This window comes from Vanellus vanellus, assembly GCF_965231255.1.
Source record: "Vanellus vanellus genome assembly, chromosome: 2".
NCBI lineage: Eukaryota > Metazoa > Chordata > Aves > Charadriiformes > Charadriidae > Vanellus > Vanellus vanellus.
In genome coordinates, this window is record NC_138906.1 from 59,671,536 (window position 1) to 59,687,695 (window position 16,160).

General features: G+C 41.9%; 1 protein-coding gene across 1 annotated transcript in view; it reads left to right on the plus strand.

Moving 5' to 3' along the window:
- Positions 1-16,160, plus strand: part of BMPER (BMP binding endothelial regulator) — a gene marked incomplete at its 5' end in the record, with an annotated part of 146,425 nt that overhangs the window by 16,580 nt on the left and 113,685 nt on the right. The window contains one exon of the mRNA XM_082479218.1: positions 8,032-8,131. Coding sequence (XP_082335344.1) covers positions 8,032-8,131 — 100 coding nt within the window. The remainder of the gene's footprint in view (positions 1-8,031; positions 8,132-16,160) is intronic.

A 16,160-nucleotide genomic window follows, 5' to 3' on the forward strand; every position in this document is an offset into this window, starting at 1 on the left:
CGCTCAAAATGAGTTGGGCAGTGATCATCCAAAAAGTTTTGCTGGCTGATCTGAGTGACTGGGAACATCCAGCAAGGGGTAGGTAGATGGTAAGCTCATAGGCTTGGGTCAGTGAGCTGTAACCTTTTCCAGCAGCACGGGTACAGGTTTGCATCCTGTGCTTCAGATTGACAGGTATTGCCTGTGACTACTGTTTTCTTAGGTATTGGCATCAGATTTGTGTGACTGGTAATTTTTAATACAAATACAATACTGGTAATATTTAATACAAATTCTTTATTGACAAAGTAGAAAAACCATTCATTTGGGTTTTGTTTGTTTAAAAAGACATTTAAAAGTCACGGGAAAAGCCATGAATTTTAAATGCGTGCACCTCGTCAAATGCAAAGGTGTGGTCTCCCGCAAGAACCCCGGTGTGTACCCCTTTCCTGAAACCTGGCTCCTGGATTACTATAGGTAGCTTTTTGGACTACGGTACGAACCTGTGAAGACTGCGTCTCTTATTGATAGAAGACCATCATGCTATTTTGTTGACACGTAGATTTTTTGCTTTTAACTTTACAGCTGAAGGACTCCAGTCCGAAGTGGCACTTGGCGGTTGAGGTGGAGGCAAGGAGATTGAGAGCTAAGCAGTCTGGATCCTGCTCTGGCTTTCTCGCTGACTTAATCTGCAGTTATGGTCATTTTGCCTGGCTGTGCCTTTGTTGATAAGCTCACTGGAGCAGGGATATACTCCTTGCGTGTGCTTATACGATGTCTGATGTAATGGGACCCTGATCCCAGCTGCAGCCTCAGCAGTTGCATTAATGCAAACGAATGTAAGAGGAAGAAAGCGCTTTCTTTTCACCGCATAGTAGGCAGTGGGCTGCTGTCAAGGAGTGTTGGGATTGCAGCAGGCCAGCGAGGTCACTTTCCTCATGCTGGTGAACATCATTAGGCACAGTGGAAAAAAAAAATAAATAATCTGTTCAGTCTATAAGGGGTTTTGAGTGATGTGTCCTGAATGACTCGCACATACTCGTGCCTTCCTCACAGCGGTGGGGAATACCCCTGTGCAGTGAAATTCGGTGTCATCTTTCAGCGAGGTCTTTGTTTTAATCATCTTTCCTAGGGAGCGGGCGGGGAGAGCTCGAATTATGAAGGGGGATGGTTGATGCTGGCTGAGCACCACCGCAGGGAGAGCTGCAGCCTCCTCCCTGCTCGTCCTCAGAGAGGCCAGATAAGCTAAAGAGATTACAGGGATGAAGGGATAAATTGGAGGCTACCGTGTGTTCTGCTCAAAAAAGGAAAAGGAGTCTCTGTGGACTCTGTGTTCCTGATGAAATACCGTCATTTGTATCTAATGCAATTCATGCTGAAATCACGGTTGTGTTGTGCCATGGGCAAGGACCTAATGCTGAAAGTACTGAAGCATATGTTTGGCTTCACTCCTATGAGTTGTCCTGTTGAAATTGAAGATGTGCTTAAAGTAATAGGACTTCTCTGTCTGTGGGGTGAAGCGTATGCCTCGGTGTTTGTAGCTTTATGTGGGTAAACAGAGACAGCCGTATCATTTTGCAGAAAACAATCATTGTTTCATAGGGAAATATTTTTTCCACCTTGAATTTAAAAACGCACTTAGTGTGCTAGACCATATTTGTTACTGTACCCACAAAATCTGTTTCTGCAAGGAAAAAAAAAACCAACCCAGATAATCGGAGGGGAACAAGGGAAATGAGACCTTTTTCTCATCTCCCTCTACAGTGGTTCGAAATGTCTGCAAACATCTCTCCTTGGGGAGTGGTCTCTCCTTCCTGAAGCCAAATTGTATGGCTCTTGCTCAGGCAGGGAAATGCTCATGGAAGACGGCAGTCCCACAGTATTAGCAGGGATTGCTCGCTTGTATCAATTCCGCCAATTAAAGGGAAGTTTGTAAATCGGACCTGAGACGCTGAGTTCCAGGCAGGAGTGCCAAAGGAGCAAGGGTAGTATTTTTGGAAAGCGCCTCAGGATTTGTCTAGACAATGAGTTACACACGTGTCTGAGCCTGTTCTCAAGTTCAAGTTGGCCCAAAATTGGGGTTGTTTGCACAAAAGCATAGGTGCAGGCATGCACTTGGGAGCCTGGTGCTCTCGAGCTTTGCTGAGGGACAGAGCCCGTGGCCAGCGCTGGCCCAAACCTTTGCTCCTGTGTGGACTGAGTGTGGCTCCGCATGCACTCGAGAGGATGCTCTGGCCACGTAAAGCATGTGGCAGAGAGCCAGTGGCGTGGCTGGAGAACACGTGTCCAAGCCTGCCCTATGCCTTGCAGTGGAGGTGTTGCCTATGTGACTTGAGTGCACTTGTTGCTGTAATTTTAAATGGCTTTTTCTTCTCCTAAGGTCGTATGTGCACATTTGAAAGCTGCATCCCAAATTCCCTGGGAGTAACTTTTGCCATTGTTTGAAAATTGTTATTGTTTTGGAGGATGATCCCGCAGGCTTCTCCTGGCAGAAATTTAAGGGCACTCTGAACTGCTTGGTGAGTTCTGTCAGAGTTACTTAGGAGGACTGTGGTTAAATAATGGTAAAAAAAGAATGTTTTCAGGATTAGCCATTAATGGTAGTTTGTATTTCTACCTAATCTGTCCCTGTTGCTTTTATTATTTTTCTCTCCACAGCCTTTTTTTTTTTTGGTTAAATGAAAGTTTAAGCAACATTTTTCCTATTCAGTATAAATCGTTAATAACCTCAGGATATCAGAAATGCTGTGTGAGCCTCCTAAAAGTGTTTTCAATACAGAAAAGAAAAAAAAAAAAAAAAGTAGTAAAAGCAGACTCTCACAGTGGAAATCTAGCTTCCTAAGAACCTGCATCTGCAAGGTCTTCAGCAGCCAGCTGACAGCACAACAGTGGGCTCAGGGTACCACTGATGGAGGAGCTCCGGGTGCAGCCCTGAAGAAACAAAGCAGACTCCGTTTTTTTTGGTGTTTTTTATTTTTTTTTTTTTTCCCCTTTTCCAAGCCAAATCCAGGTTGAAAAGAGCCATCCTCCTGGTGGCTGCTGTGAGCCGGCAGGAGCCCAGTGGGGAACCCTGTAGAAAGTTGGCTGTGGCTTCCAAGCTGTGGTTTGGCACACGTCCTCTCCAAGACCTCTGCCAAATATTCAGATTTCTTTTTAGTGTTGTTTTTGTTGGTTTTTTTTTTTTCTTTTCATGTTGGCATTTTATTTAACTGTACCACATGAGTTTAAGGCTGTTAGTTTGATATATTTTGTCACCAGAATGGGCTATTTTGTTTAAAGTTCTTTGATAGAAGGTAAAAATACAAGGTGTACGTAGAAGGTGAACAAATTGTGTTGAGAGTAGGTTGTAGTAAAGGTAACATGAAGCAGTAACACTGGTATTAGGTCTGGTTAGTATATGTCTCCTGTATGGGAATTTGACAGCACCTTTGCATGCCAAGTTAAAGAAACCTTTGGTTCTCACTGGCAAAGCGTGGGAGAGGGGAGAAACATGGGCACGCAACAAAACTTTTTGATCTTTCCCAAAACGCATTAAAACGTGAGTTCTCTGGCAGTTGAGCTCAGTAAGCGCAGGAGATGAGTCCGGGGTGATTCTCCGGCACTTCCCTAAATTTTCTTTTCCTAGGGAGTCTGGGATTCCAGCGCGAACCATTCGCCGTGCCAAGCGCTGACTGGGGAGTTGCGTCAGCTGTGGCAGCATTGTTCTGGATCAGCCTGACCTCTTTTAAAAAAATACGGATTTTTCCAACACTAATAAAAACCTTAGCTGAGGTTCTCTCCCTTTCTGTGTGTGTGCCTGAGCACTAAATTAAAAAAAAAAAAAAATCCCAGATGTGAATCTATAAACCATCTGTTTAAAATAACTATTGTGCAGGACTATAATTAAAAGTTATTTATTATGAATCTTGGGATCCTATTATGGATTTTGACTGACTCCCAGGTTTCTGATTTAGCAAATGGTTTATGTATTTATGAGCCATGTGTCTCTTCCGCACTTCTCGGTGCCAGAGTGCATGTCCTTTAAACAAAAGGAAAAAAAATCCCCTACCCTCCCGTAACTGTTGGCTTCTGAATGTTGCCGTCTAAGAAGTTTTCTCTGAAGAACAGCAAAAATCAAAGTATCTGAGAGCTTTCAACAACTCCAGAGACGCTGTTGACAACACAGATGGAGGTTTGGTAATACAGCTCTCTTCATGCAGCTACTTAGTGACTTTAAATGTATAGTTGGGACAAGTAATGAAATGTTATGATTACTGGGGGGAGGAGGGGTCATATTTGGAAGGAAAGGATTTGTTGCTAAAGTCCATTTGCTCTCGCCCTCTGCTTTGCCCTTGTGAAATGGGAGGGAAGGAGGCAGCAAAATTGAAACAAGCAGATGGACAGTAGACATTAAGAGCAGTGTTTTGGGTGACAGGGTGAAGCAAAAAAAAAAAAAAAGCTCCCGATGACAATTGCTCTTTGTTTTATCTTTGTACTTTTACACCCAGTGGGCCTAGGAGATCTGCACTGGATAATTCCTGACTGCAATAGACTAAACAATGATTTACCAGCCCTGTTTTATCTGCTGCTGTCCTATGATTGATCAGCATGGTACATTAACCCTTTCCTCCACATCTGCTTGCTTCGTTTTCCACCAGATGCAGTGTTAAGATAAAACAACAGGATTTTTTGGAAAGAATTTTGGGATTAAATCCGGTCCTAGAAGCGGCAAGAGGCACTTGGATGTGCTTCCCTGGAGCTGCGCTCATCTCTGCATAGTAGAAGGGGGATTTTGCTATGAAGGCTATGCGGGGCAGTACGTTGCAATTGTGGCTCTACCATATGTTTGTTCAGCAAAAAGCCCCAAAAGGAGCAGTAGGGGCTGCAGCCCCGAGTGGTGCTGTGCCTCGCACCCTGGAAGACCAGCCCAGCCCCGATGTCAGGGAGTTAGGCACCACGGGGTGGCATCTGAGACAGCCACTTTGGGAGCCGTCTGGGGCTTGCCTATAATACCAGCTATAGAGGAGGAACGCCAGCTTTGCAAATCCCACCCTGCTTAAGTGCTTAGCTGCCCTTCTCCTGCTGGCAAAGATTGGCTCTGTTTACCTGGGATACACGGTCCTGTCCCTGAAGGCAGGAGGGTGCAGCTTCTCCTCCAAGGGACAGAGCTGATCTTGCTCTTTTCTTTAAAAAAAAAAAAAAGAAGAAAAAAGGGGGGTGGGTGAGGAGGCTGGTGAGTGGGGCACCTCCTGCCCACCCTTTAGCACCACGCTGTAACAACTCACCTTTGAGACAATGATCCAGGTTCAGTGCCCTCCATGTCCAGAGGCAATTCAAAGATTCATCTCCCATTTTCCCCACAAGCATCCTTGCTGTCAGGACTGGTGGCTTTTGGGAGTGTGAGCAACAAGCCCCTCTTGTGCTGAAGCTGGGCCACCGAGCGGCAAGTAGTTCAAGGTCTGCTGGGATAAAGAAAGGAAATATGAATCTGTAGCCTACTGCTTAAGATGCCCTCCAAGGCGGGGAGGACCTTTCAGTTCCCGTCACTGCACCGTGGGCCACTAACGTGCTTTACATGGAACAGCTGCTTAATGTAAAACAGCCCTTGGCACCAGGACATGAAGTCCTAAATCTTCCCTCTCACAAAAGCTCCCAGCCACTAGGCTGTACAGCCTGGCTCAGTTTTGCTTTCTCTTTCCTTCCATCCTTATCTATAATGCAGGTCCTGAGTTTGGGGTTGAGCCACCAGCGTTGTTCGTGATAAGGGAAGAAGAGTAAGATTCAAATTTGGCTGCCCCCATGGGTTGGCTCAATGGTACCAAACTTGTCACTGGCAGAGAATATTTCTGATTGAAGTGATTTGGGCCTTCTAGTTAGGAACGGTAACTAGCAAGTAGCTCCTGTGTGAAATATGTGTGTCGAGGTCATCCTTAGGAATATTTTGTGTTGCCAACAAGAAGCAACCGTGTGGAGATGTACCTGAGGGTAGAGGGATGCAGCTGGAGCTCGGGGGAGAGGGGGAGAAGCTGAGCTGCATGAGTCATTTGCCCCAGAAGTCTCTTGGGAATCAGGCAGCCAGAAGAAATATGGAGTTGCTTTCTACTTCTTGTTCCTCTCCCTGCCATCCGTAATAATGATTTCTCCTTTTGAAGAGGGAGTCCGATGGGTAGCTGCCTGGTGGACCCCTTGATATGGGTCCTGCCCAGCTAGGTTGGCCCAGAAGGGCACCATGCATCTCGCAGAGGTCCACGATGGATGCTGCAGCTGGGTAAATCATGTTCTCCAAAGGAACATACGCTAAACTGGATTTTGCCCTTCCTTCAAACCATTCCTTTCGCCATGCAGATTTTCCCGCAGATGAAGGTAACAGGGCTGCTAGGCTTATTAAACCTTTCTTTGAGCAAACTCTCATTAAAGAGAATCACGTCTTAGCAGAACCCTTTAAAATACAGACTGTGTGCAGTCAATTTGGTGAACTTGATTCGGCTGCCCTTCAACAGGTTTTAAGGTGGCAAAGTCGGGGGGCACTACGTTCATGTAAAGGGAATTGGGATTTCGCCCTGTGCATTAAAAAGTTGTTGAGTCAGTTGCACTGCTGTGCCGTGGCTGCTTTGTGCCAGTCTGGAGCTACAGACCTGCCATAAATTCAGTTTAACTCGCCAGTCAAATTGCATTTATGGTTGGTCTGCAATGCCGGAGTGACGCAGAGCAGCCAGCACGTAGCAGTGACCTGGCTTTTTACAGTAGTCATTTGTGTCGCTGCAGCTGCGCTTTAGGGCCTGATTCTCATTTGCTGATTTCACACTGGCTTGGCGAGAGCGATTCCTCATTTACACTGATAAGATTGAAGTGCCTTTATAGCTCCCATCAGATCAGGCAGTGACTTTGAAGAAAATAAACCTCTGATTTTAGACAAAGAGCTGGAGTGTAATAAAAGCTGCGTGTTACCCTTCACAGGCACCTTGAATAAGGCCACAGGGAGCAAAAGAAGACGACTGGAAAGCACAGTTTCTTTTCCTTTAGTTTTATGATTTACATTTTTCTAGCCCTTTGATTTTTTGGTCTCTAATTAAAGTCATAAGATTGGGTGAGGTGGGTGCTTGCATCTAGTAAATGGCCACCTGTGTCACTTAATGAACTGAGCTACTAATTATAGGTGGAGGTCACTTCAGAGGGCTACTTTCAGTCAGGAATTTCAAGTAGCAAAATTTTACTGAAAGAAACCCCCAAAGTATTTGTTTTCTGCCCTCATTTAAAGGCAGAGATAACCAGAAGGGCTGACACCACAGGGGCAAGCCAGGCTACAAAAGGAATGTTTCTCCTGCCAGCTGCTGCACATCCTCTATTGACATTCCTTAATGTGGCCGATGTGGTCCTTGGCCTTGGCCATCGCTGGCTTTTTGCTGTAGCGACACAACACTATAATGTACAGTGATTCTGACTGCTTGTGTTATTTCATCGATTCTCATAATTTTGGGGAGAAAGATGAATTATAGTAGTCTCTTTTCTAGTATAATATATAGTAGGTTCTTTTGAAGACCCTCTGGGTAGCTAGGTAGTACCACCAGCTAAAAATGACTTTCAGCGGTGGCAGAGAGGGGTTTTTTTGGTTTTGTTTTTTTGTTTTCTTTTTTTTTCTCTGAGGTTGCCACCTCTTCCTCAGCCATCTGTCCTTTTGTCACTGTGAGAAATGATTCTTGAGCTGTGCGGGTCATGAGGCAGCACCTCAAGAGCCTAAGGATATTTTAACAAGCGCATCATGTAGCTAGTTGTTCATTTAAATAAAGTGGATTTCTTCAGTGGGGCACATTTTCTGTACTGTGATGTGTAGCAGTCATGAATTACTGTCTGAGTGGAGTTTAAACACCATTTAGTTGGGCTCCTGGATAATTCAGAAACTTTTTCCACTACGTTCCTTCAAGGGGAGAAAGGTGTTTTGAATTACAGGGATTCCTTGTGAAGCAAGAGAGCAGATTGCCAGCTTCATGTGTTATTTTCTGAGTTGCAAGAAAAGGAGCCATGGATTTGGTTTGCTTGCAATAGCTTTTATCTATTTTATTTTATTTTTTCCAGAATAAGGAAGTGACATGCAAAAGAGAGAAGTGTCCGATGCTCTCCAAGGACTGTGCTCTCGTCATTAAGCAGAGAGGAGCTTGCTGTGAGCGTTGCAAAGGTGCGGTTCCCTTCCTGTTCTTTGACTCTTTTTAAAATGTTATCAGTTCAAATGTATGTTGCCAGGGACAGGCCAGAGTTGGAATCTTCTCAGCTGGGACTTGACTGTCACCAGAGGCTTGAAAAGGGCAGTAACAACAATAAAATCAATATGTTTAGCTGGTGGAGATGCATAAATTCATATATTTTTCCTGTAATTATAGCTCTTGCACAACGACAATCCTTTAGAAATACATCTTTATTATACTTCATTGGTATGTTGTCAGTCCTTTGAGAAATATCTCCTGTTATAACTTTATCAGAAATATTTTAGGTCAAAATCAATCTGCTGGTAGTCACCAGTCAATAGGAGTTCCTTTTTGTGTGGTTCAACAGAATAGAAATAATACTTATGAGTAATAAAGAGCAGAATAATTATCCATGACTATTTTTATTTTTTCCCATACTAGAAACAAACCAACCAAATTCTATACATTTTACTAAATATTTCTTCATTCAAATAATAATATTGTGGAGTATTTTATTAAAGCCAAAATGGGCAACAATCTGAACACTGTATATTTATTTATTGACCAACACTGTATCTTCCAAGATCTTTAGAATGATGTAATTATCAAATATAAAGAATTAATAAAAGAATTGTATAAGCATGTATGATATGTAACTACCATGCTTATCCACATGAAAAATGTGCAAGTAGTTGAAGCTGGAAAGGTCTTTTTTAGATCTATACAGTAAGTAATATGCTCTAGAACAATAATTTTGCTGAGGGACTGCTGATGCAATCAATGAGGTGGAGAATGTCAGATTCTGACAGCTTTACTTTTCTTATTTTCCTCTGTTTTTCAATTCCCCAGTGATGATAGAGTGGCTTTGGGAGGGACATAAGGTAGGATGAATTGTTGGGAAATGCAGGCTTTTATTGCCTTCCCAGAGGAAATACAAATGCAAGGAAACAGATTACACTGAAATTCAGATGGAAGAGACATATGATGGATATTTGTTTTTCCTGGATGGTTGCAGAAGTGTTAGCTGCTGTGCTCATGATTTGCGTCTCTGGTGCAACTTTGGAATAGGTTTGGCAAGCCTCAATTCAAGGATTTGTCTAAAAGTATGACATTAAAAGAAAAGGAAATGAACTGGGAAAAAAAAATAAAGCATTACTGAAACAGTAAGAATTTGTAGTTACAAGTTTTACATAAATGAAATGTAATTTATTTCTTTTTCAAATTGTGTTTAGTGTCAGCTTTATAGCAAAAGATTCCTAAACAGTGGTTTGTTTAGGATGGAGGTTAATTCTCCATTTCAATAAAGGAATGTGTGGTTGGTCAATTGCATGAAAATTTTACGTATATACATGTGCATATGTGCATGTATGCATACAAAATAATTCTACATTAAAGAAGATTAATGTTTCAAAGTTGAGGATCAAGATATTAGTGTGTATGGGCTATTATCATTAGATGGAAATATTAATTCAGACTACTCATAAGAAGGCCAACCATATCCTGGGGAGCATCAAGAGAAGCGTGGCCAGCAGGTTCAGGGAGGTGATTCTCCCCCTATGCTCTCATGAGACCCCACCTGGAGTACTGCATCCAGCTTTAGAGTCCTCAGCACAAGAAGGACATATGTGGACCTGTTGGTGCAGGTCCAGAAGAGGGCCATGAAGATGATCAGAGGGCTGGAGTACCTCTCCTATGAAGACGGGCTGAGAGAGCTGGGGTTGTTCAGTCTGGAGAAGAGAAGACTCCGGGGGGGGTACCTTATAGCAGCTTTTCAGTATCTGAAGGGCACCTACAAGAAAGCTGGAGAGGGACTTTTTACAAGGGTATGTAGTGATAGGATGAGGGATAATGGCTTCAAACTGAAAGAAGATAGATTTACATTAGATATCAGGAAGAAATTTTTCCCTGTGAGGGCGGTGAGACACTGGAACAGGTTGTCCAGGGAAGTTGTGGAGGCCCCATCCCTGGAGGTCTTCAAGACCAGGCTGGCTGGGGCTTTGAGCAACCTGGTCTAGTGGGAGGTGTTCCTGCTCATGGCAAGGGGTTGGGAATTAGAAGATCTTCCAACTCTAACCATTCTGTGATTCGATGATTATATGATATTCTGTTTATCCTGAATTGGGGTTAGTTCCTATGGAATATTATTAGTAGGCTTGAGCCTGTCATCTGCAGATTGATATGCTTGACAGCTCTGACACAAAAATTAATAGAATCTGTTCAAACATAGGATTGGGAAACACTTGGATAGTTGCAACATAAGGGAGAAAAATTATGTCTTATAAAAATGCTAGTCATTTGAATTTATGATACATATATGGACAGAGAGATCCAACTGATGATGTCTTCCTGGATTTCTATTGGCATCCAATGAGATCCCTCGCCAAAAACTACTAAAGAAACTAAGCAGTTTGTAGAGAAACTCTTCTCATCAATGTATAACTAACAGGTGGTGACAATGAATGGTTATTTTCGTCATGGAAAAATATTTCTAGCAGATCCTTGCAAAGATCTCAACCTGTCAGTGTTCTCAAAAATGATCTAGAAAAGGGGTGAAGAGGGACACAAAGACTGCTGCTAATGACTTGACCTTTATAAAGGAGGAGAGCTGCCTGCAAGAAGTTGCAAAAGGTTCTTGGAACACTGAACAACTGATGACAAAATGGCAAAAGAAGTTAATGTGGATGAGAATAAATGGGTGCATACAGGACAAAACAGTCCTAACTGTACAAATATAATTCTGGGCTCTGAGTTGACAATAACCTATTAACAACTGTTTCTCAGTGTTATAAAAGACACTTCTGTAGCAGGATCAGCTCAACCATCAGTAGCTCTCCAAAGGGAAAACGGACTTTTGGCTAGAAGGACATTTGGTCTGATCCAAGATGGCAGTTCCTATGTGCTTAAGGTGTAAGAACTGCTTTAAATTTCAGAATTTTTTAAAAAAGGGCTCTTGAGGGGTTAAATTTCAAAGTAAATGTGAAATTTCTGAGTAATTTTTTCTGCTCTTTCTGAAAGGTAAAGCTAAATATGCAGCTGTATAACTACAGCAGTCCCAACACCACAGACTGTCACCAGGTTGTTCAGGTTCTGTGGGAAGAGGACAATGGAGCCCCCTCTACACCTGAGGAGGCTGCTTGCTCTCCTGCCGCTCTAAACTCTGCTGAAGCTCCTGCTTCATTCTGTGCAAAACCCCAAATGAGTGTTCCGGGGGAGAGTATTTGGGGAATCAGGGGTGCAAATGCCAGCCTAGCTGTGTAGCACTTCAACTACTCCCTTTGGTGTCCCAGCAGCTCCCCGGCATTCCCTGCGTGCAGCTCAGCTGCAGCCGGGACTTGGCCCTGCAGCGCTTGTTCTCAGTTACTATTTTGTCAAGCTGCCAGAGTGCCCATGGGGAATGCAAGCAGGAAAAGGGAAACAGGGATTTTTAATTTTTTTTTTTTTAACTGGTTGCATTTCACCTAAACCCGAACAAAATGTTACGAAGAAAAGACATCAGAACCTGATGGCTTTTTTCTTGGATTCGTTCCCAAAGCCTAGAAAAACTTAATCAGGCCTTACGGGCTCTTGCCAGCTCTCTTTAATAGCTTCACGTCTTACTACCTTGTGAAGGAATGAATGAATGAATGAAAGAATGAATGGCTGCTGTCATTTGAGTACAACATCAGGGGGATAACATCAAGACCAAAGGGTATGTTTCAAGAATTGGCTTGTGTAGGAAGGAAACCACCGCTCGTGAGTCATTTGTGACACTGCTGCCAGGATATTTTATTCTATTATGAGGAGTGCATGAGGACTGGGTATGTAGGCCCAGTATCTGATAGCAAAGAAGTAGTCTGAAACAAATACTATATGCTGACGAAGGTGTATCCAGCTGAAATCCCGTGTTTAGAGCTTTGCATACAGGAGAAACTGAGCTGTTGGTAGAGAATTTTTCCTGCAAATGGTTGTGTGCTGAGCATAACTTCCTTGCTTCCGTTTGGGTATTTGTATACTACTTAGATAATCTCTAGCACTTTTTTCCTTTTTTTCTAATAAACAAAAAAATAAGAAACAGCAGCAATTATAGCTTTTGCAATCAGAAAATTCATTGTGGTGGAAACACGTTATCCCTAATACATTAAGAGATTTAGCTTTATTTAAGATTTTAATCCTCCAGACTAGCAATGTGTTTTAACGCTGTTCTTGACTTCAGGCTCTTAGGACCTCAGATAGTAAAGTCAGTGGGGCAAGGCTTTTTTTTGCTGTGTGTTTGTGCAAAGTCTGGAACGGAGAAATGTAGGCCCATGATTATGGCTCCCTGCTGCAAGGAGAATGCAAACAACTAAGTATAATAGTGAAAACTTTCAGTGAGATTATTCTTCTGACAGATACTTACTGTAGTTTATAAAACATACTGTATACCTCTAGCATACTATTCATTTTGAAAATATTAAAAAATTAAGCCCTCTTATTACTTTAGCATAGGATAAATAGGGCACTTTTCATCTCTCGTTTTATTTAATATGTTTAATGAAAACATATGAGATCATTGAGATTATAGAAATAGATTTGGCAGCATTTTCTTATTTAGTTGGATGGAGACCTGTCACTTGGATGTAGAGCTCTCTACACCTCTAATAATAAGTTATTTGCTCTCTGAAGAAGTGGTATTACCAGCTCAGGGCTGCATAAAGTTTGCATTTCTAAAATTGTGTATCATATTCTACTCTTTTATCCTAAGAATTTGAATCCTTCATGGGTGCGCAAAGACAAAACCAGTGGGTATTTGTTACAACAGATACGTTTTGTTGTTCTGAAGGTTCTTTCACTTCCCATGTGCCATTTTGCCTTTTCTGCCTGTGTTAACTTTTGAGAGTTACTGTGGGGTTTCTTGTTCTGTTTTTTGTTGTTTTTTTTGTTGTTGTTTTGTTTTGTTGTTTTTTAATTAATTAATGATCTTAGAGGTTCACATGCTGTGCTCCATTGATCTGGAGAGTCTACCAGAGAATGGAATCACAGCCCAGGCAACAGCAGCGCTAGTTCCCCTGAATATTGAATATCCAAAGGTATCTTAGTTAATTGTGCATTACTTGGAAAGGATATCAGATATTATGGTTGAGGACTGCAGCCAATTTCAACTATTAGAGCTGGCTTGCAAAGGAAGTTAGAGGGAGGTTATGAGTTTATCAGTGTTCTGGCTCTCTACTAATGGCCTGCAGGAGCCATACATATGTTGGGCACTTTGTTCGCCTCTGGACACCCCTAGTATGAGATACCTGATACCAGTTTGGTGCCCTGCTGTAAGCAGGAGGGTGTGTGTGTGGGGTGAAGATGCGTGAGGGGCTTTGTGTGGGGCCCTGATGGGGCACTATAACTTGCAGCGCATCCTCGTATGTCTTAAGGCAAGCTTGTAGAGACAAGGGTGCGTAGCACTTCATGATGGAGGGGTAATGGGCTAGGAAGATAATAATATATTTTCCTACTAAAATCCTTTTCGCCCTCATCTGAATAATCTGGTCCTGGTATCTGAGAGAGACTGGTTGTGGAAAGAGATGGTTTGGGGACTTAATCAAGTCTAACTTTTCTCTCAGCCTTTTTTCACTGCCTCTCAGTCCTTGGTAATGTGGTCCAGCTCTGTTTCTTGAGGCTGGAGGTACAGGTTCTTCTCAATGTTCATTCAGTTTCTAGCTTTGTATTTCAAGTAAAGGGTGGGATTTTGAAGAAGTGATATATAGCTACTAAGGATAGTATCATCCAGTATCATCATGGTGTCAGCCTCGGTTGCTTCTGGTTATGCCGAAGAAGAGGTCTCTATCTCTCCACCACTTCCTTTGAGTTAACTCTTTTTGCAAAGGTCTTAGCATATACTTTTCATATCTCTTGAATATCTGGTGTATATTATAGCATACAGTAGTGCTTCAAATTTCAGATTTTCTTGATACCTTGATTACTATAATTCTTCATTTACCTAAGAAACTTTTATGAACTGTCTTGTCATAAATACTTTTGCAGTCAAACATCAATTATCCAGACTTTGACTCTCAAAGAGTAGTTGTTCAGGACTCTTGTATTAGGAAACAGCACAAGACTTCTGTGGCGATAAGTAGATGCTCTTGTACCTTGTGTGTGGGCATTGTGTTCCAGTGTAGCAAACTAAAAGGAAATTGAAGATCAGGATGGAGGCTTTACGCAACATTCATGAGTAACATTTGTCTGGAAGAACACAGTAAACATTTTAATACACTTAAGACTGGAATAAGAATTTCTTATACTGTTTGACTTGGAAGCTGTAAGTTGTACTGATCATGAATTATTTTGCTGATGTAAGGAAATCGGGTATAAATGGCAAATAATTGTATCACCAAGCAACATCATTCATGACACTTGTCACAGCCTTGAAAGGTCACAGTTCTCCAGTTGCCAGGCTTGGCAAGCACATCAAATATGAGCTCAGGAACCAACAGCAGCTCTAACTACATGGCATTTTGGATGGCGAGGTTCTTATGGACCCTGCAGAGTGACTTTCAACCCCACTCCCAATACATTGGTGACATTTGAGAAGGTGAAATTCAGTTCTAGTGGGGTGTAGGGGCAAAACCAAAGCAACGGGAGGAGGTGATGTCTTTGTTTCTGCTGCTATTTGCTCAGTGACCGTGAGCTGTGTTGCATCACATGCCTGTGAACTGTGCAGTCCCAGCACAGCTCACCCCCAGAGCCATTTTACTCTGCTGTGTTGTACGCCCTTTATACGGCCCATCCGCCTCTCATCCCTTGGGTATTGTAATTGCGATGGCTCAGCTGCAAATAGGATTGATTGTACTCAATTACCGAGGAAAGAGTTGGATCTTCACTGTTTAGAGACTTAATAAGCATGGGAGATTTTGTATATATTTTCATGCTTCTGTGTTGACAAATGAAGACCAGGGTTACCCAATAGGAAATTTAATTTTCTAGTAGCTGTCAATGGTTTTACCATCATTAAGACATGAGAAAATCTATTTTGTAATAGGTGTATGTGTGAGTCACAGTTCTCTTAATTTGACCAACAGAATTCATGTCAGGAAAATATGCAGAATGTGCAAGTTATTGTTTTGGGTTTTTTTTGTTGGTTTCTGGGTGTGTTTTTTTGGTTCTTGGTTGGGTTTTTTTTTTGTTTTTTTTTTTTTTTTGGCTAGAACTGGTATTTAGTGTTAGCATGCCTGGATACTTCCCTGAGGATTAATTTATCAAACACTAAATAAAACATGTCTTCTGACTGTTTTCTTTTTCCTAATGTTTATTTTCCATGCAATAGAGAGGTTACTTTTTTAAATAGAAAGTGGAGGGAAAGCAAGAAAAAGACTTAATAGGAGAAGAAAGGTGCTGAAGAAATGAGGGATGGGGAGTTAGTCTATTGTGCACTAATCTATCACTTTCTCTTGGGAGAATACGGAAATGACTTGTCTATAAAATTCTCATTAGCCTAAAATAAGCAAAAATCTCTTCTGGAATCTTAATAGGCAACGTCAAATTGAGTAATAAAGGCTTGTTTTTAATGAACTCCTGAGGACACTGGTTGAGCTTTAGCACTACTAAACTGTCTCTTGCAGTCAATTTCTCTGTCTTCATGATACTGCTCTGTGCTGGGGTGTCTGGGAAAGCAAAAAAAGGGTCATTTAACAATGTTACTGGATTTGGAAAGACAAATGACTTCCTGATTGTCAAATTGTCCACATGACAATAACAAAATCTGCTATAATTTTCCTCTTTTGTTATTCCAGTCCAATTCCATGTGAGGATGCTTGTTTTGGAATTAAATTGCTCTCTTGCAAATTAAATCAGTCAAAGGTTAGTTTATTATGTTTGAAACTAAGGTGCTCAAGTAAGGCATGCACAACATTGAAACAAAGTAGCTAACTTAGTAAATTAGAAGGGATTTAACTATTTTATCATCATTTTTTATTCAGGAATGACTCAAGTCTAGAGGATCATTTTGCCCTTATGAGGTGACTAGAAGGTAATTAGCAGTTTCCACTGAATATACAACAATTCACCAACTTCAAA